We start from the raw sequence: 22416 nt of genomic DNA on the forward strand, positions 1-22416 counted from the left end.
AGACTGTTGGCAAGGCAGCCATTGCTGGCGCCACCCGGTCTGTGTGTGTGTTTCTGTGCCTGTTTGTATCTTTGTCTGTGTATTCCAGTGTGTGTCTGTCTGTGTATGTGTCTGTCCCTTTACATGTGCCTGTGTATGTGTCCGTCTGTATATGTGTGTGTGTCTGGATGGATATGTCTGTGTGTGCCTCTATATCTGAGTGTAACTGTGTCTCTGTGAGTATGTCTGTGTGCTTGTTTGTATCTTTGGCTGTGTGTGTCCCTGTACGTGTGTGCTGATATGTGTGTCGTTGTGTCTCTGTCTGTGCATGTCTATGTGTGCGTGTTTGTGTGTGTCTGTATGTGTGTGTGGCTGTATGTGCACGCCTGTGTGTATGGTTGTGTGTGTATCCCTGTATTTGCTATGTGTAACTGTGAGTGTCTATGTGTACCTCTGTAACTGTGTGTGTGTCTGTATGTGTATATGTTGTGTCTCACCTCTCTGCCTGTGTGTGTGTGTGTGTGTGTTTGTGTTTATGAGTATGTGTCTCTATGTGTCTTTGTGCCTGTGTGTGTGTCTCTGTGGATGTCTGTCTGTATATGTGTCTCCGTGTGTAAGTCTGTGTGTACGCCTCTCTCTCTGTGCGTCAGCTTTTGTGTGTCTGTGTGTCCCTCTCTGTCAATTTGTGTGTGTGTGTCTCTCTCTGTGTCTGTGTTTGTCTATGTGTGACGGTGTCCATTTTTGTGTGACTGCGTGTATATCTGTGTCTCTGTGACCATGTTTTGTATGTATGTGTGTATTTGTATCTGTGCTTCTATGTATGTATATGTATGTGTCTGTGTCTATATGTGTGCGTGTGTGTGTGTGTGTATATGTGTATCCCTGGACCCCGGCGCCCGGATGTGCGGCGTCGCTCCCTCTCGCATTTCCATAAAAGGCAGCGGAGTGTCGGCTCATTGTTCGCGGGGGACGGATCGCAGAGCCGCTGCTCCTTGCCTTGTTGCGACCCCGAGGCCGGAGCGAACACAGGAACGGCAGTGAACGGAGCCGAGCTGCGCTGCGGGGCAGCGGGTATGGGTGGAGGGCAGTGAGCGGCTCTGAGCAGCGGGGAGAAGCCGGGCAGCGGCCCGGACATCGGGAGACTCTGCTCCGCCGCCGACACCGTGGGAACGCGGCTCCAGCGCCAGCCGAGCTACGAGGTAAGCTTCTCCCTCCCTGCTGCTCCACCGACTATTGCCCCTGGAATAACTGTTCGAGCAGCGGCCGCCCCGCTCCCAGGCGCTGCCTTTTATGAACTTTATTCGTTATGAACACATATTCTAAACCAAAGCAGTGCAAAATCTCTGCGCGTCTCTGCATTCAGTATTGCTGAACGGAGAGCAGGGACAGGCCCTTCGGCCCTCCTTGACTGTGCTGACCAAGCCCTATACTGGAAGCCTTTGCCTGTGTCTTTTATAAACTTTATTCGTGGAATTATATATGTGTATATATCTATATATATATGTGTGTCTATGTATCGGTATATATATGGGATATATATATCAAAACTAAAGCGCTGCAAAAATCTGTTGAGAGTTTCTCTGCATTCAGTATTGTTGAACAGAGAGCAGGGAGACGTGCCCTTCGGCCCTCCTTATCCATGTTGACCCAGATGTCCATACTGGGATGGTCTTACTTGGTTTTGTCTTTTACGAACTTTATTATATATTATTTATACACAATTCAAATTTTCTGAATGTTTTTTCAGCATTCGGTATTGTTAATCAGAGAGGTCGGGCACTGGACCTTCGGCCCCTCTTGCCCATGCTGACCCAGTTGGCCACTTTGGGCTGCTCCCATCGCCCTCTCAGCCCTTCCCATTCATGGGTCTGAACATGTTGATGTCATGGTCCCTCTCTCCACACCCACCGCTGCATCTTTTGTGGGGACGTCCCGTCCCTGATGTGGCCCCAGCTCCGTCCAGTCGACATTAGACCCTTGACTGTGACTGTGGGCCTCTCCCCCCACAAGCTGCGCCCGGTCGGCTCCCAGGGATGGATATTGTGTGTGTGTGTGTGTGTGTGGGTGGGTGGGGGGGTGGATAAGTAATAGACAGGGGGCATGGGAGGAGGGAGAGGGGAGTGAGGAAGGGGTGGGGAGTGTGGAATAAAGGGTTAGGGAAGTGTGGAATAAAGGGTTAGGGAAGAGCGGTGCGGGGAGAGTGTCCGTAACCGACAGCCGGCCGGGAGAGGCGGGTGAGTGGTGTGGAGGGGGCACTGCCTCGGTCCCTCAGCCGGGGCGGACTCCGCGCCCACTGCCCGAGGCCAAATGAAGGCGGCCGCGGTTCTCCCTCTCCCTTCTCCCCGGGATCTCCCTTCCTCTCCCCGGGCTCGGTGTCGGACTGGGGCAAGCAGCCCCTTCGCGCTCCGGCTGATCGGCCTATTCCCAGGACAGGACAAGCACTCAGCCCCATTTTGTTTGCAAGGGCTGGCCTCTCCTAACGGAATATGCATGGAGGAGCGGCAGCTGTGGACGCGCAGCGACCTCCGATCCCATGATCTTCGACACGTACGGGCTGCATTTAATCATCTGCAGTTTCTCGTGTCTGCATTCAATCTAGTTTCTAGTGTTTGCATTTAATGATATGCACTTTCCAGAGTCTGCGTTTAATCATCTTTAGTTTCTAATGTCTGCATTTAATCTTCGTTGTAAACGTTGTGTTACTTCATGTCATGTGCTCCGCAGATGGGAATCTGCAGTGTTATTGGTTTATTGCAACAGCCTAACTGTTTCTTCCCCTCTCCCCCAGGGGTGTAAATAGTTTGCTGGCAGCATGGCGCTGGACGGTATCCGGATGCCGGACGGCTGCTACGCGGACGGGACGTGGGAATTGAACGTGCTTGTGACGGACCTGAGCCGGGAGGTTCCCCTACGGGTCACCGGAGATGTGCACATCGGCGGGGTGATGCTCAAACTGGTGGAGAAGCTGGGTGAGTGCTGATTCCACCCCCTCCCCCGGCTGCGTGGACCGCCCATTCCTTCTGCCCACAGACATGATCCACCGTCCCATGCCTTGTATGGGTCGCATCGTGCACCAAACCGTGCTTTGGCTGCGCAGGGAAATTATTTCACATGGTTGAGCCAAGCCCCAGTCTTCCCCTCCGCTGTATTGTTGCCAGTCGGGTGCTGGGCTGAGTTGAAGATCATTGGAAATATATATTTTCCTGCAATCCTTGACAACACAAATTTTTAGTCTTCAATAGAAAATCTATGACGACACAAGGAACTGCAGATGCTGGAATCTTGAGCAAAAGCACAAAGTGCTGGAGGAACTCAGCCGGGTTAGGCAGCACCTAGTTTCTTCTTCTTGCATATGATGTGCACAGCCTAAAGATGTTGGACAACTTGTTCTATTTGATCTTATTTGATTGTGCACGCCTGGTTGATTGCATTTGTCAAAACAGGGCGGACCACGTGAAGGTTGGAATCTTTCACCCCAGCTTCTAGTTTAAAAATACAGAATGGAAACAGGCCCATCAGGTCGTGCTGAACATTGATCACACATACCACACTAGTTCTATGTTATCCCACTTTTTTGCACCCACTCACTACACACTAGGGGCAATTGCTAGAGGCCAATTGACATACAAACACGCACATCTTCGGGATGTGGGTGGAAACCAGAGCACCTGAAAGAAACCCATGCAGTCACAGGGAGAACGTGCAAACTCCACACAGAGCACCCGAGATCAGCTTCAACCTCTGGTCTCTGGCACTGTGAGGCTGTGGCTCTACCTGCTGTGCAACTGTGGAGGGAATGGACAGATGGCATTTCAGGATCCTTCTTCAGACTGGTGACATAGTGCAATAGTACAATCATAACATGTTTCAGAGTTTTCCTAAATTTAACAATAATGTTGATTATTGGAAAAATTGCAAGTAAAATTGCACGTTGTTAATCTTGGAGGGAGTTGTTGTATTTGGAGGGAGGGGTGCGTATTAATCTGAAGGAAGGTTGATACTGCATTTATAATCCATTGGATTATTTTTTTCATAAATAACAGGAAAGACCTCTTGTAGGTTTTGACTTGCCCATCTCCCTCCACAGCCCTCTGAGTAACTCCAGCATCTGCAGTCTCTCTTTTATTTTGTTCTATTTTAATTCTATAACTTGGTATATTTAATTCTGCAGTGTATATTTTGTTCTGCAATTGAATGTTAGAGAAGAAATGCATTGTGTTTTGCCAGTTTGTCTAGCATCTTGTCTGCGGATTAATAAGTGATCGGTTACAGTCGGAAGAAGGGTCCTGACCCAAAATTCAGTTATCCATGTTCTCCAGAACTATTGCCTTGACCCACAGTTACTCCAGCATTTTGTGTTTTCTTCCCTGTTTTAATGTTAATCCCAATTGATGAGTGAAGACTGCTCCAAATTCTAAATGTACTTGCTTTTTGTATATTTAAAAAAAACGAGCGCAGGAGGGACTTGCTGAGTCAGGCAGCATTTGTGGAGGGAATGGGTAGTTTCCTCAGTGCCTTGTGTCTCCTATTAACCAGATTTTGATCAAATTCTGATTGAGAAAGATGTGTTTTAATCTTAAAAGATAACCAAGAGATTGCAGATGCTGGAATTTGGAGCAAAGAGACAAACTGCTGGAAGAAACACAGTCCGAGGAAGAGTACATCATGTGTCCATTCCCTCCGCAGAATCTGCCTGACCTGAAATCCTCCAGCACTTTGTGTTTTGCTCGCGATTCCAGCATCTACAGTTCTTCATTCCTCTTGTTTCCTTTTTAATTAATAAGGAAACTGGGGGAGAAGAGAGGGTGGGTGCGAACTCAGTCAAATATGAATTAAGTAGGGAAGTTTGGAAATGAAAGGCACCGCATACTAAATATATCCAGTAGATTTAATCTTTAAAGATAAAAGTGGCTGTGTAAACTATATTCCTTACTAACTAATTTTATCCCCTTGGAGTTCTAGCTGTATGTAAACGATTAAATAGACACAAATTGCTGGAGTAACTCAGCGGGTCAGGCCGCATCTCTAGAGAAAATGGATAGGTGACGTTTTGGGTTGGGACCCATCTTCAGACGGTAAACAATTAGCATAGACATACATTTTCAAAGGACTGGCACAGATAATCTTCTGTTAAGTACAGTTCATTGATATGTTTTGGTTGTGGAGAAACAACTACCTTTTTATTTAAAGCAATGAGATGTAAATTGTTCCCCATCAGACCTAGAGGAGACGTCTATCCTGGAAGATTTAAAGCTGATTACCACTGCAACTGCTGTTGTGAGAATAGTACGGTCCTAAGGGCTAGGTTGTCATCTGATAGGTATGTTAAGTATTCTGGATGTAGAGGATGTCCTAGAAGTCTGTTCTCCAAGTATTTATATGATGCAATACAAGTTTCTATTCCTTAAAATGGGGGTTAGCTGGCCACAAATTGGTGTTGGTTTATTATGGTGATGAGATGCAGTGAAAAGCTTTTGTCCTCATGTTATCTAATCAAATTAGATAATCCTATACATGAATGCAACCAAGCCATGCAGACATACAAAAGGTTGAGTGAAGATAAAAATGCCAGAGTGCCAGATACAGTTCCTCAGCATTGTAGCATAAGAGCGCTTACACCCTATCTAGTCTGATCACAGAGGGGAACAAGCTGCTCCTGAATCTGGGTGGTGCGTGCTTTCAAGGTTCTGTATTTTCTGTCCCACAGGAGAGGAGAAGCGGGAAGGACTGGGGTGGAAAATGTCCTTGATTATGTTGGCTGTTTTCCCAAGACAATGTGAAGTGTAGATGGAGTCAATGGGGGGGGGGGGGGGCTGGTTTGCTTGGTTGATCGGGCTGAGTCCATAACTGCAATTTCTCGTAGTCTTTGGAGCCAGCTAATTCAATTGCACAGGCTTGGGGAGATGTTTGAGTGGCCATATGTAAGGGTAGACTGGAGACGCTGATTATGAATGCTCTGGATGTCCCCATTTTTACATGCATTTCAGTGCATGTGGTTGATGGAAGATCAATCAGAGAGACCATTAATTTAAATACTCTGGTGGGGAAAATACAGTAAATGTGCTCTGATGTGAATGGAATCATGTGAATTGTCTCACTTGTAAAGGAAGTGAGACTGAGTTTACCAGTCAGAGAGACTCGACTGGGAACGTCCATCCCCTCCACAGATGCTGCCTGACCCACTGAGTTCTTCCAGCACTCTGTGTGTTTTGCTCCAGATTCCAGCATCTGCAATTGTTCTAGAGATAGGCTAGACAATCAGAATTTATTTCCACATGTAGAAATGTCAAGACCAGAGGGCATAGCAAGGTGAGAGGGGCAAAGTTTAAAGGAGATGTGCAGAGCATGTTTTTGTACACAGAGGGTGATGAGCACCTGGAACGCACTGCCAAGATTGGTGATGGAGGCGGATACGATAGTAGTCTTTTAAGAAACTTTTTGATAGGCATATGTATATGTAGGGAATGGAGAGATATGGATTATGTGCAAACAGATAAGATTTTGTCTTGGTATCACATGTGGCACAGACATTGTGAGCTGAAGTGCATGTTCCTGTACTGTACAGTTCTATGTTCTCTGTTTATTTTACTGCTCCACTGCACAATCTGTCACAGGGCAGTCAGTGGTCTGGCTTGTGGTCATTTGTACAATTTGAACAGTTTCCTGATGATCAGCCCCTACTCCTTCCCATGTACCTTCATGTCTCTGTTCCCTGAGAGAATTCAGATTTTTTTTCCATTGAATCAGGCCATTCCTATAAGGAATTCAAAGTTTGTTTTGTGAATAGTATGCAGCTCAAAAGGTCAACTCTCTCCACAGATGTTGCCTGACCCGTTTGGGTTCCTCCAGCACTCCGTGTTTAGTTCAAGATTCCAGCATCTGCAGTTTCTTGCGTTCCCCTCTAATAGTTAGCTTTTTATTCAAAATTCCAACAACTGTAGTCTCGTGTGTCTCTTAGCAGTATAATTTCCTTTTTTGGGTATAGTTTGTTAATCATCTGAAGACAAATGGGATGTTCTAGGCTTGGAGATAGTCACATTTTGAGCTGTAAAGATCATACAGCCAACCCCACAGATAGATGAGTTTGGCTTTGAGAGCAAGTATTAAAAAAAGAGCAATTCTAAATGAATGCAAGATTAAATTCCAACTAAATATAAAGGATTGGTATAATATAAAAGGAAGCAATGTGTAAAATCATTTGGATGTTAGATATATTGTGGCTAGAAATTCATCACTGATCAATAGTAAATGTACCACACAGGGTTGTCACCATAGAAACATAGAAAATAGGTGCAGGAGTGGGCCATTCGGCCCTTCGAGCCTGCACCGCCATTCAATATGATCGTGGCTGATCATTCTCACCATGCTCCATTGCCCTTAACCAGGCGTCAATTTCTCATCTGGCGGAGATCCTTGAGCTCAGTAAAATGTCTTAAGACGCATTTGCCTGCATGGGAAGAGGAGAGTGCAGTGTTGCAATACTTAATGCTGTGAAGCTGCTGTTTTTGAATGTCTTTATGGTGTGAAGATAATTTGAGTCATAATTTCTCACCTTAAACCTATGTCCTGGTTCTTAATTCCCCTATCCTGAGTAAAAGACTGTGCATTTGCCCTATCTATTCCCTTCATGATCTTATATACTTGTGTAAGATCACCCCTCATCCTCCTGCACTCCAAGGATTAAAAGTCCTGCCCAACTTCTCCATGTAGCTCTTGTGGACTGCTCTTAAGTATCAACCCGAAACATCACCCATACCTTCTCTCCAGAGAGGCTGCCTGGTCCGCTAGGTCACGCTGGGCCACAAGATATTTTGAGTATTGCATAGAACGGTACAATACAGGAGCAGGACCTTTGGTACACATTGTCTGTGCTGGCGTGATGCCAAGGCCAACCTGTATCTACCTGCACAAAATACATACCCCTCTATTCCCTGCATATCCAAGTGCTTATTCAAATGTCTCTTAAATGGCATTGTCTGGGGCAGCGATTTCCAGGCACGTGTGTGTGTGTGTGTGTAAAAGGAAAGATAGATCAGCCGTGATTGAATGACGGACTAGACTTGATGGGTCGAATTGCCTAATTCTACTTCTATTCCTTATGACCTTATATCCTTGAAACTTTGTCCCTCTCAACTTAATCTTTCAGTCCAGGGTTTGATCTCTGGATTAATCAAGGTTCTTCTTGTGGCAAAAGGAACTTCAGACTAAAATATTGAGTAGTTTGTGACTTTAATTTTGGTGCTTAACCCACTTCATGCTCTGCCAAGTATTGACAGCTTGTGCAATGGAGTGCTTTTATTACCATTACCTACTGTTGCCAATGCTTGTGGGGGAAGGGTCTCCTCAACTTCTGGAGTCAGTGTTATCCTAACATTATACCAGACCATGCATCAGAGGGTCTTTGTTATATATATTTAGATTTTTAGAAACCAGGACATAGGTTTAAGGTGAGAAACAAAGTTATATATTGTTATATATATTTAGATTTTTACGGTATTTTGCTTGGTGCTATTTACATGTAACGTTTGTTATTGTAACTATTTAAGAATAACATATTCTTACTATATTCCTCTCTGTGACTGCATGGGTTTCCTCCGGATACCCGTTTCCTCCCATATCCCAAAGATGTGCGGGTTTGTAGGTTAATTGGCCCTCTGTAAAGTCGTCCCCAGTGTGTAGAGAGTGGATGAGAAAATTGTATAGATAGCACTAGTGTGAAAGGGTAATCGATGGTCAGCAAGGACTCGGTAGGCTGAAGGGACTGTTATCTCTTTCAATAAATTCTATCATTAAAGTGAAGGGAGAGATGCAGAGTGCAGGATATAGTTCTCAGCATTGTAGCACAACAGTTCCAGAGACAGAGGAAAAGTCTAATGGCTGCAATGAGGTAAAGGTGAATAGCACAGTACCCTAGCTCATGGTGGCCAAGATTGTGCTACCATACTGTGATGTGAGCGTAGGAAGTTCATACCAATTCTCCCATTGAATAGCGTAAAGACATATATACTGATAAGTTAGTGGATCAAAAATTTAGCTCATTTGGTGCATTTTATCCTGTTAGTTCTTGGCAGATCTGGACAAATGCACCAGGATTCATATGGCTGAGTTTGTTTTTTAAATTAATTGACAAAACCAATTTTTTATTTTTTTTAATTCTTTGCATTAGATTGTTTTCATAATAACTGCTTTAGGTTTAATGTGACGTTATTATTATGTTCTCCAGCTGCAAGCCTGGCTATTAAAGGTGATTTGGTTTGCCATTGTGCGGCTTGAATGGAGTGCTTTGAACCAGTGTCGCCGTATGAAAGGTTAAACGGCATGCCAGTGAAATGGAAAAGCTTTCTAAAGAAGATTAACAATGATCGCTCAAAGTGCTGCCCAATATTCTAGTAGTTTGAACAGTACTTGCTGATTTTCTTTTGGAGAAGGTACTTTCTCTACATTCATCTCCTGTATTTTAAATTTCAGTCCAATGTTTTAGTTAAGATCATGGTTCTAAGAAGAGTATTTTTGGTTGCCATGGAGACGTTGTTCCAGTAGCCTCTGTATGTCTTTGAGAGGCCACGGCCATTTAACTTGGAGCCTGTCTGGAGGCCGGGAGGAAGACATGACCCAACAGAACTTACAGTTTACAATGGCCAGTTTCCTTTATCATCGTTCCTTTTTTGCATATCTTTCATTCATTGTTCTTTATCTCTCCACATCACCGTCTATATCTCTCGTTTCCCATATCCCTAACCAGTCTGACGAAAGGTCTCGACCCGAAACGTCATCCATTCCTTCTCTCCTGCTGAGTTACTCCAGCTTTTTGTGTCTATCTACCCAACAGAACCAGTAGTTCAAGAGCGTTTGATCGATGTATTTGCTGGGTCAGTGTACTTTTGAACTTTTATTTGTGTGTCGACTGCAGGTTCAGTTTTAATATTTAGAGTTAGAGTCATGGACATGCCGAATCTTCTACGATGCCTCAGAAAGTAAATACGCTGATTACTACAGCAGTGTGAGGGGGTCATGTTAGTGATGTGTTGATTTGGACAGGGTTGTATTCATACCCTCGCTTCCTGAAGTCAGCAACCTACTCTTTGCTATGCTGATGTTAAGGCTTTGTTAGTTGTTCTAACACCATGACAACATGCCCATTCTCTCTCCTGTATTCCATGTCATTATTGTCGTCGAACTTGTCGACAATAGTGGTTTCATCAGTGGAACTTAAAGATCAAGTTGAGACAGTACAGTTCATAGGATGCACCGGGAGTAGAGCAAGGGACTGAGCACACAACACTAAGGGGCACCATTGTTGATGGTCAGGATGGAGGAAATGTGATGACCAATTCTAACCACCCGAGGTCTACTGTTCAGGAAGTCCAGAACAGTTGTAGATGGAGACTCTAAAGCCAAGGTTGAGGAGTTTAGAGAAGAGCCTATTCGTTATTGTGGAGTTGAAAGCTGAGCTGTTGTCAAAATGAATAGCATCCTGATGTAGGTGTTCTTACTGCCAAGGTGATCCAGAGCAGAATGCTGTGGAACACCGATAGCATAATCTATATATCCGGTATGTGAATTGCAAGGAGTCTCTACTGTCCAGAAATCTTGCGCAAAGTGAGGATGTTACCAATTTTCAAAGCACTTCATTATGGTCAATGTTGGAGCTACTGGGCGGTTGCCATTCAGACAGATCACTTCGATTTTCTTGGGGGGTGAGGGTGGGGAGACACAAAGTGCTGGAGTAACTCGGCAGGTTAACAGCTCTTTGTGTCTTTTTTTGTAAACCAGCATCTGCAGTTCCTTGTGTCTTCGATTTACTTTTGATTGGGGCTGGAATGATGGGGGTTTCATGGTAGCAGATGGGGACAGTGGACTATTGAAGTGTGAGGTTGAAGATGATGGCGAAGACTGTGGGCAGTTGATTATTGCTCAATTCCAGACCCCGTCCAGGGTCTCCATCCAGGCCGGCTGCTTTCCGTGAGTTTGAGGCAAGCAAACCTGACCTGCCGACGAGATGTATGGGAGAGGGTGGGTGCGGCGATGTCCTTAGTTGGAATTCTCTCTTTTCGAATGATAGAATATTAGATACTGTGTTCTTTTATCCTTTTCAAAACGACAGTACTTCAAATCATCATTTCCATCTGCCTCAAATGTGGAGGTTTTTGTGCTTTTTCTGAACATTTTGTTCATGTCCTGAACTTGTAACCGCAACTCTTAGATGTCTTAAAAATAACTAGCATTCCTCGGAAACAAAACTGCTGGAGTACTTGTGAAATGGTCCTTTAAATGAATGAATGAATGCTTTGATAGTTTTAACTTTATATCTCCTATGATTCGTCCTCACAGGTGTATGCTTGCCTCTTGATTTCTTGGTCTTAATTATAATATGTTAATCTGTTATCCTAAGCTGCCATGATTTGGTTGCGTTCACTGACCATTTTGAATGAGACAATCTATCAATAACGGTTTATAAAGCCACAATGTACAGGGGTGAACACCATGTTCACAATTGGAGAAATAGATGCTTTATTGTAGCTCACTTGTTCCTTGTTTGCTGCCTGGATTACATTGAACAAACTTGGACTGTTGTCTCTGGAGCGTCACGGGCGACCTGACCTGAGGGCGACCTGGTAGAAGTATATAAAATTATGAGAGGAGTAGATACATTTTCACAGGGTGGAAACGCCAAAGACTGGATGGGCAAGTTAACAGGCGATGCACGGGGCAAGATGTTTACATGGAGGGTTGTGGATGCCTGTAATGGGGTAATGGTGGAGGCAGATATGACAGTGGCATTTAAGAGGCTTTTGGGAAGGCACATGGACATGAAAGGCTGTGGAACATATGCAAGCAGATGAGTTTAGTTTTAGCTTGGCATGGACATTGTGGGACAAAGGGCCTTGTTCCTGTACCGAACGGTTCTGTGTTCACTGTTGATGTTTGAAAGGGTGTGAAACTTTTGATGCTGTTGGCTGGATTTTTATACAGTGACTACTTCCCTGTTCAAAACTGGATGCACTTGGTTAAACTTATATTCTGCTTTTTTGCATGTGATACTGTCCCATGAATAAGTTAAGGTCAGACCTTCTGACTATCTGCGTGCAGACGTCTGGATAAAGATTGTACAACATCTTAAACGTTATGAGTTTAAAAAAAACTCCCTATGGCCCCTGGTTCCTCCCAGTCTATCTCTCACGAAGGTAAAACGCTGAACTGTTCTCTGTCGGTACATTAAATGAACAGCTGAACAGAATTACACGCAGTGACGAAAAGCGGGGGCAGGTCTTTGAGACTCTTTAAATGCATGAAGGTTAGTCCTGAAATACTTTGAATATTACTCAGTGTTGGCTGTTGGGGGGTGGGGGGGGATGGGGAATCTTGAAGCTATTCCGGTCGGGATTACGTATTGCTCAGGAAAAGCTGCTGTGACCAATGTTGCTGTTTCCTCCAGGATTACTGCTGCTGAGAGGTGAAATGCCTCGCAGTACAAGTCACTTCCCGTGCAGGCAAGGCTATTGATTTCTGCTGCACAGCCATTTGTTGTGTGTGTGGAGCGTAATGTGTGTGGAGTGTTGTGTGTGTGGAGTGGAGTGTAGTGTGTGTGTGTAGTTCCTGCAATGCTTCCCAGAACTAATGAACAGATTTTTTTGTTGATTTATGAATCTGTTTCCCTTTTAGAGTAATCATGATTAACAGTCACATCCATGCCAATCAGTGGACACCCATCAGTAAAGGCATAGAGCTATACAGCATAGATGCAGACCCTTCAGCCCATCACATTGTTGCCAACCTGTAGACACCCATCATTAGAATCAGAGCTGCACAGCTTATAAACAAGCCCTTCAGCCCTTCACGTCCATGCCAACCCATTGACACCCCTTAATAGTGTCATAGAGGTATACAGCACAGAAACAGACCCTTGGCCCACTATATCCATGCCAACCTGCAGACACCCATCAGTAAAGTCGTGGAACTGTACAGCATGAAAACAGGTCCTTCGGACCATCACATCCATGTCCTCTTGTAGACACCCATTAGTAATGGAACCAGGTCCTTCAACCCATCTATCTATGCCAAATCTAGTTGACAAACTGGGCTAGTGTAATTTGGCTACAATTGGCCCATAGCTCTCTAAACCTTTCCAATCCATAAAATTGTCCAGATTACTTTTAAAAGTCCGAATTGCATCAGCTTCTTTAGCTTCCTCTGGCAGCTCGTTCCAGTTAAGGACTCCCTTTGAGTGCCCTATTAAAATCTCTCCCCTCTCACCTTCAGCCCATGCCCTCCAGTCATAGAATCCTACACCCTGGGAAAAGACTGTGTTCACTTCGTCCATGCCGACAACTCCCACCTCTCATTGACAAATTCCATTCCGCCATATCCTCTGTCTCAGCGCGTCTCCATGGTATTGCTGGGGAGTTTGGAGCATCTGTAATCGATTTTAGAAAAGCCTTAAACATCGTGCACTCTCGGGATATAGCAGAGCATTTCTCAGACAGGAAATTACGTTTGGTACACTTTATAATCTATATTTACCGCCGTCCCCATTTAGATAAAACGCTTGAAAATTTAAATTAAGTGGAGAAGGATTGGTATTAATTTAGTGTTGGGTGGAGAAACGTCTTACAAGGTTTTCGGACTGAATGGAGCTGTTACTGTGCTGTTTGTTCAATTTACATGGATGATGCTCAGGCAGATTAGTTTAGTTTATCTTGGCATGTTGAGCACAGACATTGTGGGCCGACGGGCCTGTTCCTTTTCTACGTTCTGTATGTAATTTAGTAAAGGCATTCAGTTTGCACATTATCTTTTGTTTGTGTTTAATGGCAAAATGTTGAAAAGATAAAAACATGGAGGCAAGAGTAGTGGGGGGACCGCCGTGAAGAACAATAGAGGACCCAGTGTGGGGGAACCACCATGATGGACGGTGGGAGAACAAAGGGCGTCCCAGTATGGGAGGGGCACTCGATTTAGAATCCTCTGCCCAGGGGATAAGCCTGCGTTTGTTCGTTCCGGTGAAGGCGCTGTGCACACTGCAGCCAGCCAACAGTCGCTTTTCTTTTTCTTTTTCTTCTCACTTTTAATTTAATTTTAATTTCATGTTTTCATGTACCTTGTGTGTTGTGACTATTGGCAGACCAATTTCCCTCCGGGGATGGATAAAGTTTTATCGTCTCGTATTGTATCGTAGAGTGATCATTTACCAGTGCATTATCCATCATTCAACAAGCGTTTAACGGCTGATCCTTTACTCTGTATCATTTTCCTGTACTGCCCCATACCCCTTTATCTCCTTTACATCCAATAATCCTATCAATGTGAGTCGAATCACTCACAACGGAGTCACCATAACCTCTCCAGGTGGAGAAAGTTTATTTGTGTGCAAGTCCTAAACAACTGACCTTTTTGCCTTGGGATGGTAACCCCCTAGTATAAGACGTCCTAGCCAAAGGAAACATTTAGCCTGGCGCCGTTTGTCAATTCCAATCAGAATTTGTAGTTCATTTAAGGTTACTTTGTACACAAACTTGAGAGTACATGTCCAGTCTGCCTAATTTGATCATCAAAGAAGGATACCAAACCAAAATGTCGCCTATCTATTTTCTCCAGAGATGCTGCCTGATCTGCTGAGTTACTCCAGCATTTTGTGTCTATCTTTCTGCCTAATCTCTAATTGTACTATAATCTCTCAATTCCATGAGTAAATTTGGTAGAGCCACGTTACACTCCCTAAAGTAGTTTCCTGGTGTAAATACCACCAATAATTTGACCTAGACCAACCACATTGGTGCAGTTTCTATGCTGGAGCTTCCTCGGGAGATTATGGAAATTTGGCATGTCTCCAATGACACTACCAACTTCCACCGATGCACAATAGAAAGCATCCTTTCAGGTTGCATCACAACTTGGTTTGGGAAGAGCTCTGCCCAAGACAGCAAGAAATTGCAGATATTTGTAGATGTAGCCCAGTCCATCACACAGACCAGACTCCCTGCCATCTACACTTCATGCTACCTTGGGAAAGCAGCCAACATAATCAATTATCCTTTTCACCCATTCTGTCGTGCAGAAAATACAAAAGCCTGAAACCAGCAGACTTGGGAACAGCTTTTTCCCCTCTGTTATGAGACTTCTGAAGAATCCATCCAATAGCCAAGATGTAGTCTGGATTTTCAAACCTGCATTACGGACATTGGACATTTTATCTGGAATTGTTACGCTACAATGCTGAGAAATTCTGCACTGGTATTTTTTGCATCACTCTCTATCTGTTGTATTTGTGTTTGGCTTAATTGCACTCGTATAATATTACCTGATTTGACTGGCTAGCACCCAGACAAAAGTTTTCCCTCTATTCGGCACATGTGACTATAATATATCCTTGAGTAAAGATTTATTTTCTGAATTTCTATAGGTTTGCAATCTATTTGAGTTCCACATTATAATTCTTCAGTATTTCATTTTCCCCATTTTTATCAATGCCCTCTGATTTCTGAAAATTTCTATCTTTAGGTTTGCTGCTTTTGCTTTTGTTGATAACATTATAGGTGACCTCCCTGTTCTTCTTCTTATAGAGTCCACACACAAGATTAGAAGTTGTTCAGCCAGAGCTGAACACACTTCTCCGCATCTGCACAATGGTGTCTGTCTTGCGCTTCTTGTGCATCTTGTGCGTGGTGGTGGAAAGATTGGTTGAAACAGGGCCGCGACGTGAACGCTCTTTCCTTGGCCCCACCTCCCTGTTAAGGGGTGGGGTTTGCAACTATAGAAAGCACCACTATCTGTACCTTGGTTTTCTATAAGGTGAAGCCGCATTATCTTGCACGGGGCAAGAAATGTGAGTTGAAATATATAATTATGGTATGATATATAATTTTTTACATAAATTATTTAAACAAATTTTATTCCATATCTCAATGTGTGAATTTTATACGGGCACATTTCAGTAACATAAATGCCCATAATGCTGGAGTCGGCTGTATACGGCGTTTCCTTTGATCTAGTTTTATCCTTACCAGCAAGGTCTGGATCACATTTCCTATTGGGATTTTGATTTCTGGACATTTTCCAATTCTTCGGGCTTGCTGCCTCATTTTTGGTAACTTCGCAGGTGACCCTGGTGTTATGAGATGTTTGTTGCAAACTCTGTACTTGAAATGTTTTATTACAGGTGCACAACCTTTTATCCGAAAGCCTTGGGACCAGACACTTCTCGGATTTCGGAATTTTTCGGATTTCCGAATGGAAGATTTTTAGTGTAGATTAGGTAGGTAGCGCGGGCGGCTTGAAAAGTCTGGAGCGGCTGCCTCCTCCCTGGAGACCGGGGAATCATTGTAAATCATTGCTTAAATGTTAGTCAGTTAGTTTGGAGGGATTTTATGTGGTGGGGGGGGTGAAGGGGGAAACTTTAATTCTTAGTCCCCTACCTGGTCGGAGAGGCGGGGAGCGGGCAATGCCTTACCGGGTCACCGTGCAGTAAGCTCCGGAGCGCTGTGGCCGCCGACTCCCAACATCGTGGAGCTGGGGGCTGCGGGCGTCCGGCCGCGGGCGGTGCCGGTTGGAGCTCCGACCCTGGCAACTCTACCCCTGGCTGCGCGGCGCTCCAAATCCAGCGCCGCCCGCGGCCGGACGCCCGCAGCCCCAGCTCCGCGATGTTGGGAGTCGGTGGCCACAGCGCTGGGATACCAGCGGGGAGCGGGCAATGCCTTACCGGGTCGCCGTGCGGTAAGCTCCGGAGCGCTGTGGCCGCCGACACACAACATCGCGAAGTTGGGGCTGCGGGCGTCCGGCCGCAGGTCGCGGTGGATTTGGAGCGCCGCGCAGCCAGGGGTAGAGTTGCCGGGGTCGGAGCTACCACCGGCGCCGGACGCCCGCAGCCCCAGCTCCGCGATGTTGGGAGTCGGCAGCCACAGCGCTCCGGAGCTTACTGCACGGCGACCCGGTAAGGCATTGCCCGCTCCCCGCCTCTCCGACCAGGTGGGGGACTAAGAATTAAAGTTTCCCCCTTCACATAAAAGCCCTCCAAACTAACTGACTAACATTTAAGCAATGATTTACAGATGTTTAAGTGTCTCCCCGGTCTCCGGGGAGGAGGCAGCTGCTACAGCAGTACAGACCTGGGTTGACTGTGGGTCGTTTCGGGTCAAGTTTGGCGCCAAACGCGAGCTTTGGTGTGCAGACGACATCCTGGAAAAAATGTCCGGTTTTCGGAGCTTTTCGGTTTCCGGAACTCCGGATAAAAGGTTGTGCACCTGTACTTCCATATTTTAAGACTCTCACTTCCAATTAAACATTATCACTTTCAATCTTTATATACAATTCTATCATATTTTGACCATTCTTGACTAAAAACCCCTTAACTACTAGGTTATTAATTAACCTTCCTTCATTACGTAATGCTAGATCTTAAATAGCAAGTTATCCCTTAACATACTGATCCAGAAAATGATCTTCTATGCTCCATGCAATTATTGCTAATTGACTTTGCTATTGTATCACCTTTCAATTTCCCCTAATTTCCTCTATTATGCTTTCCTGCTTGTAAATTCCATATACAACTGAAAGGTCCTGACCCAAAACGTTGCCTGTCCATTCTTCCACAGATGCTGCCTGACAATTCTCACCAGTGTCTCCTGTGTTTAATTGCTCCCCTTGACTTCACAAACGATTGTCACCTTGACTACTGTCTTATCTCATACTATAAAATCGTGACCACTGTTTTTTTTCTTTGCATTGTTGCGTAGCGATTTCTTAAGTATCTTAAAATATATTTTAATTCCAAACATTGGTCACTTTACAACTCTATCTCTATCTCATTCATTCATTCATTTGCCATGCAAAATGCAGCATGCATCCGCTTTATGATCGCATACACCCTTTCTTGACAGAATCGCCATGAGCTTTGTTACTGTGTGCATCAATTCGTCCCTTTGTCTGCCTTCATTGGAACCCTCCACATACCCCATTCGTACCATTGCATGCTATTCAATCAGATTAGATATTGCAGTCAAGTCAATCTCAAGTACAATAGATAGCGCATGGGAAAGATACAGTGTGCAGAAATTCGTTTTCAGCACTGTTGTGCATCAGTTCCATAGACAAATTTCAATATCAGCAAAGGGGTAGAGGTGAATCGGACAGTACCCTAACTTATGGAAGAACCATTTGGAAGCCTGATAACAAAGGGGAAGAAGCTGTTGCAGAATCTGGTGGTGCGCGCTTTCAAGCTTCAGTATCTTTAACCTGGCGGGAAAAGGGAGAAGGAATGTCCATGGCGGGATAAGTCTTCGATTGCTTTCCAGAGGCAGCATGAAGTGTAGATGGAGTCAATGGTGGGAAGTCTGGCCTGTGTGATAGACAGCACTACATTTAAAACTCTTGCGGTCTTGTGCAGAGATATTCCCAAACCAAGCTGTGGTACTATCTTTCTGTGCTGCATCTGCAGAGGCTTGTAATGCCCCTGTCCCACTTAGGAAACCTGAACTGAAACCTTTGGAGACTTTACGCCCCACCCAAAGTTTCCGTCTAGTTCCCGGAGGTTTTTGTCAGTCTCCCTATCTGCTTCCACTACCTGCAACCTCCGGCAACCACCTGCAACCTCCCGGAACTGTACGGAAACCTTGGGTGGGGCGCAAAGTCTCCAGAGGTTTCCGTTCAGGTTTCCTAAGTGGGACAGGGGCATAAGGGTCATAGGAGATGAGCTGAATTTCCTCAGTCTCCTGAATAAATAGAGGCATTGATGTGTCGTCTAGGCTGTTGCATCGATTTGGTTGGTCCAGGATAGGTGATCCTGGAGATATTAATGCCAAGGAATTTGAAGCTTCTGTGAGAAGCCATTTTGGGTTGGATGAGAACATCAAGTACTGTGCATTCAATGTATTCAGCATTGTGATATTAGAAGCAGTAAAATAGTGATACCTTATCATCTGAACTTGGCCGTTGGACTTTGCTTCTCGTCTATATGTTATTATTTTCTGGTACACTGACAGCAACCTCTCCCTAACTAATCTGTTGTGTGTTTGACGAGTAAACAATTGTCCAACTTTCAGCAGCCTCATAATAACTTGAATTGCTGCAAGCAGTTTTAATGTAAAATAAGCTAAATAAGACAGTTTAGCTGTGATTAAATTGACAGCATGTTTATAAAGAGACGGGCATAGATTGAGATTTAGATGTTACCTGATTTTTAAATACCATGCCTTTGGTAACTGCTTGATTGCCTTCCATGGATATGTACAAGATTTAGTCACTCCCTACCTCATTACCCCACTCCCACCCCTCGCTATACATTACTGCGGGAAATCGGCATACGGTTTTGGTGAATTTTACTGAATTTCTTGCTTGGCTAAAGCAGAGTTTCATTTTCCCTGAGCACAGGAAGTAATTTGGTTAGAATTGCAAGCTGGGCCTAGCCCAGTGGTTTCCGGTTATAATGTGTTCCGTTCCGCTGTGATTTATTTTTCTTCTTTTCCCCTCTCTTGCAGCAGCGCTGTTTTCAAACTAACATAAATACGGGAAGGGGAAAGGTCTACTTCTGCTGGGATTTAATGGCCACTCTTTCACTTTCCTTAAAGGAGAAAATGGCTGGGTGCCTGGAATGCGCTGTCAGAGGTGGTGGTTGAGGCCAAGACGATGGTGGTGTTTAAGAGGCCTTTGGATACGCACATGGATATGCAGGGCATGGGGGAGGGGGGTATGGATCATGTGCAGTCAGAGGAGATTAGTTTAATATGGCATCATGTTCAGCACGGATATTGTGGGCCAAAGGGTTTGTTCCTGTGCTGTTCTGTGTTCTAAAACATTTTTTTAGTAAAGTGACAAATTTTTATTCAAGTCTTGTACAGAATCCAACACTGTGCATTTAAGTAGAAACCCAACTTGGTCCTGATTAGTTTACCTCAGAGATACAATGTGGAAATAGGCCTTTTGACCCACCAGGTCCTCATCGACCAGCAATCTCCCGTACACTAGTTCTATCCTGTGCACCAGGAATAATTTACATAAGTTAATTAACCTATAAACCTCCACGTCTTTGGACTGTGAGAGAAAAACTGAGCACCTGTAGAAAACCCATACGGTCACAGGGAGAACATATAAACTCTGTACAGACAGCACCCGTAGTCAGGATCGAACCTGGGTCTCTGGTGCTGCAAGGCAACAACTCTATTGTGCAGGGTTTCAACCTGAAACCTGGGCAATTCCATCCCCCACCCTCTATAGATTCTGCTCATCCTGATGAGTTCGTACAGCTGTTTGTTTGCCTGTTGCTGTTGTGTATTTAAAATTGTGCAAACCAGCAGAGCAAGCCACATTCTGGTTTTATGCCCTATTTACTTTGGCTGCTGGAGATTACTATGTAATCTCCAGCAGCTAGTGTAATGTTCCCTGCAGGCTGTTGGGTATGCTGTTCAGGAAACAAAACATTATACCATGTGCTGCTCAAAGTTTTCTCCTGCTGAATAACTGCAGTGATTTAACGAGTGATCCTTTCAAACATTAAAAGTCCAATTACTGTGCCTTCCTAAGGTTACCTGATTGCCTACGGCCTTAGGTAGGTTGTTGAGTTGGCTATGTTGTTTGACTTGATTTTCTTCAGGTTGTGGTGATTTGTTTTTTAAAAAGTCACCTTTTGTGAACCTCACTGCCATTGTCCATGATTGGTTGTTTTTCAGGCCTATTTCTCAGGCTACCAAAGTGGTTTGGGGAAATGAATTGTGGAATATTGTGTGTAGTGTAATTTGCAGGTGGACATTGGCAACAATTTCACAATTGTCCCAAACCTGATGTGGTCTGGTGCCCAATCGAACACTGGCGGAATATCTGTCTGTTGTATGATATTATCAATGGCTGCTTTCCAAAATAGCTGCATTAATAATTGGGAGGGGGACAAATTAGCCAGATCATGTTTCCTTGCGTAGATAGGAGCTACCTTCCACTTGGAATTAACGTTTTACCAACTGCAAACTTGTGGGCAATCTGTAACCATCAAAGTGCTTTCAGAGTGTGGTTGTGGTTATAAAGTAGGGAAATTATATTAGAAAGTATGTTGTATTTTAACGTATTGCTTTTCTTTGTTGAAAGTAAAAATAGCAAAGAATAGCGAGTTAATGTGAAAATCCAGGTGCAAATGAACAGGTTAAAAATGTGCAAATAACAGCAAATCATCTTCAAATGTCGGAGAGGTGGAAGATAAAATTTATGGTAAAACATTCCTTAGATGTATGAAATTATTTTTTTTGTAACGAGAAGCCACTTTATATTCGAAACATTATCATGAAGGAACCTTAATTGAGGAGGTAAGTAAGAGGATTTAAATGGTGCCAAATACAGATGCTGCCCAGGTGAGAGAAGACCTGACTTACGGAAATCCAACATGATTGATTGATTCTGAAGAAGTCTCGATCCGAAACGTCACCCATTCCTTCTCTCTAGAGATGCTGCCTGTCCCGCTGAGTGTCTATCTTCTATTTAAACCAGCATCTGCAGTTCTTTTATACACTTGATTGATTGGTTGATTGGTAAAAGAAATTGCGGATGTCGGCATATATTTTTTTTTAAAACACATGTGCCAGAGGAGGTAGTTGAGGCAGTTACTATAACAACATTTAAAAGACATTTGGACAGCTTCATGTATAGGAAAGATTTATATGAACATGGGCGAAAACCAGAAAGGGTGGGACTAGCGTAGTTGGGGCATCTTGATCGACATGGGCAAGTTGGGCATGAATACAGCCTGTTTCTATGCTGTATGATTATGCAGAAGTTGTGAACACACTAGACACACTAGGAAAAGTGTTTCCTCATCTCCGTTCTAAATGGCTTACTCCTTATTCTTAAACTGTGGCCCTTGGTTCTGGACTAGAAACACGAGGACACACTAGAGGCAGGAAACATGTTCCCAATGTTGGGGGAGTCCAGAACCAGGGGCCACAGTTTAAGAATAAGGAGTAAGCCATTTAGATCGGAGACGATGAATCACTTTTTCTCACAGAGTGGTGAGTCTGCGGAATTCTCTGCCTCAGAGGTCGGTGGAGGCAGGTTCTCTGGATACTCTCAAGAGAGAGCTAGATAGGGCTCTTAAAAATAGCGGAGTCAGGGGATATGGGAGAAGGTAGGAACGGGGTACTGATTGGGGATGATCAGCCATGATCACATTGAATGGCGGTGCTGGCTCGAAGGGCTGAATGGCCTACTCCTGCACCTATTGTCTATTGTGAACATAGCCCATTCCATCACAAAGACCAGACTCCCCACTATTGCCTCCATTTACGCTTCGCACCGCCTCTGGATAGTAGTCAACATAATCACAGACATTTTATACCGTCCATTCCCTCTCCTCTATTCCCATCATCAGATGTTGCAAAAGCTTGACATCACATACCACCAGATTCAGGAACAGCTTCTTCCCCGGTGATTCAGCTTCTTCCTCGCTGTTGCTAGACAACTGAACAG

General features: G+C 44.4%; 1 protein-coding gene across 8 annotated transcripts in view; it reads left to right on the forward strand.

Moving 5' to 3' along the window:
• The first annotated feature begins 903 nt into the window (after window positions 1-903).
• fermt2 (FERM domain containing kindlin 2) overlaps window positions 904-22416 on the forward strand; it is a 122015-nt gene continuing 100502 nt past the window's right edge. For 2 of the 8 annotated variants that reach the window (XM_033027268.1, XM_033027272.1), the window contains exons 1-2: window positions 904-1178; window positions 2768-2948. In XM_033027268.1, the coding sequence (XP_032883159.1) occupies window positions 2792-2948 (157 nt within the window). In that variant the 5' untranslated portion in view covers window positions 904-1178; window positions 2768-2791. Of the gene's footprint in view, window positions 1179-1940; window positions 2022-2362; window positions 2527-2767; window positions 2949-22416 lie in introns of those variants that run through there. The other 6 variants (XM_033027273.1, XM_033027275.1, XM_033027274.1 and 3 more) reach the window with 6 other exon arrangements.

The sequence above is a fragment of the Amblyraja radiata genome, chromosome 9 (genome assembly GCF_010909765.2).
Source record: "Amblyraja radiata isolate CabotCenter1 chromosome 9, sAmbRad1.1.pri, whole genome shotgun sequence".
Taxonomy (NCBI): domain Eukaryota; kingdom Metazoa; phylum Chordata; class Chondrichthyes; order Rajiformes; family Rajidae; genus Amblyraja; species Amblyraja radiata.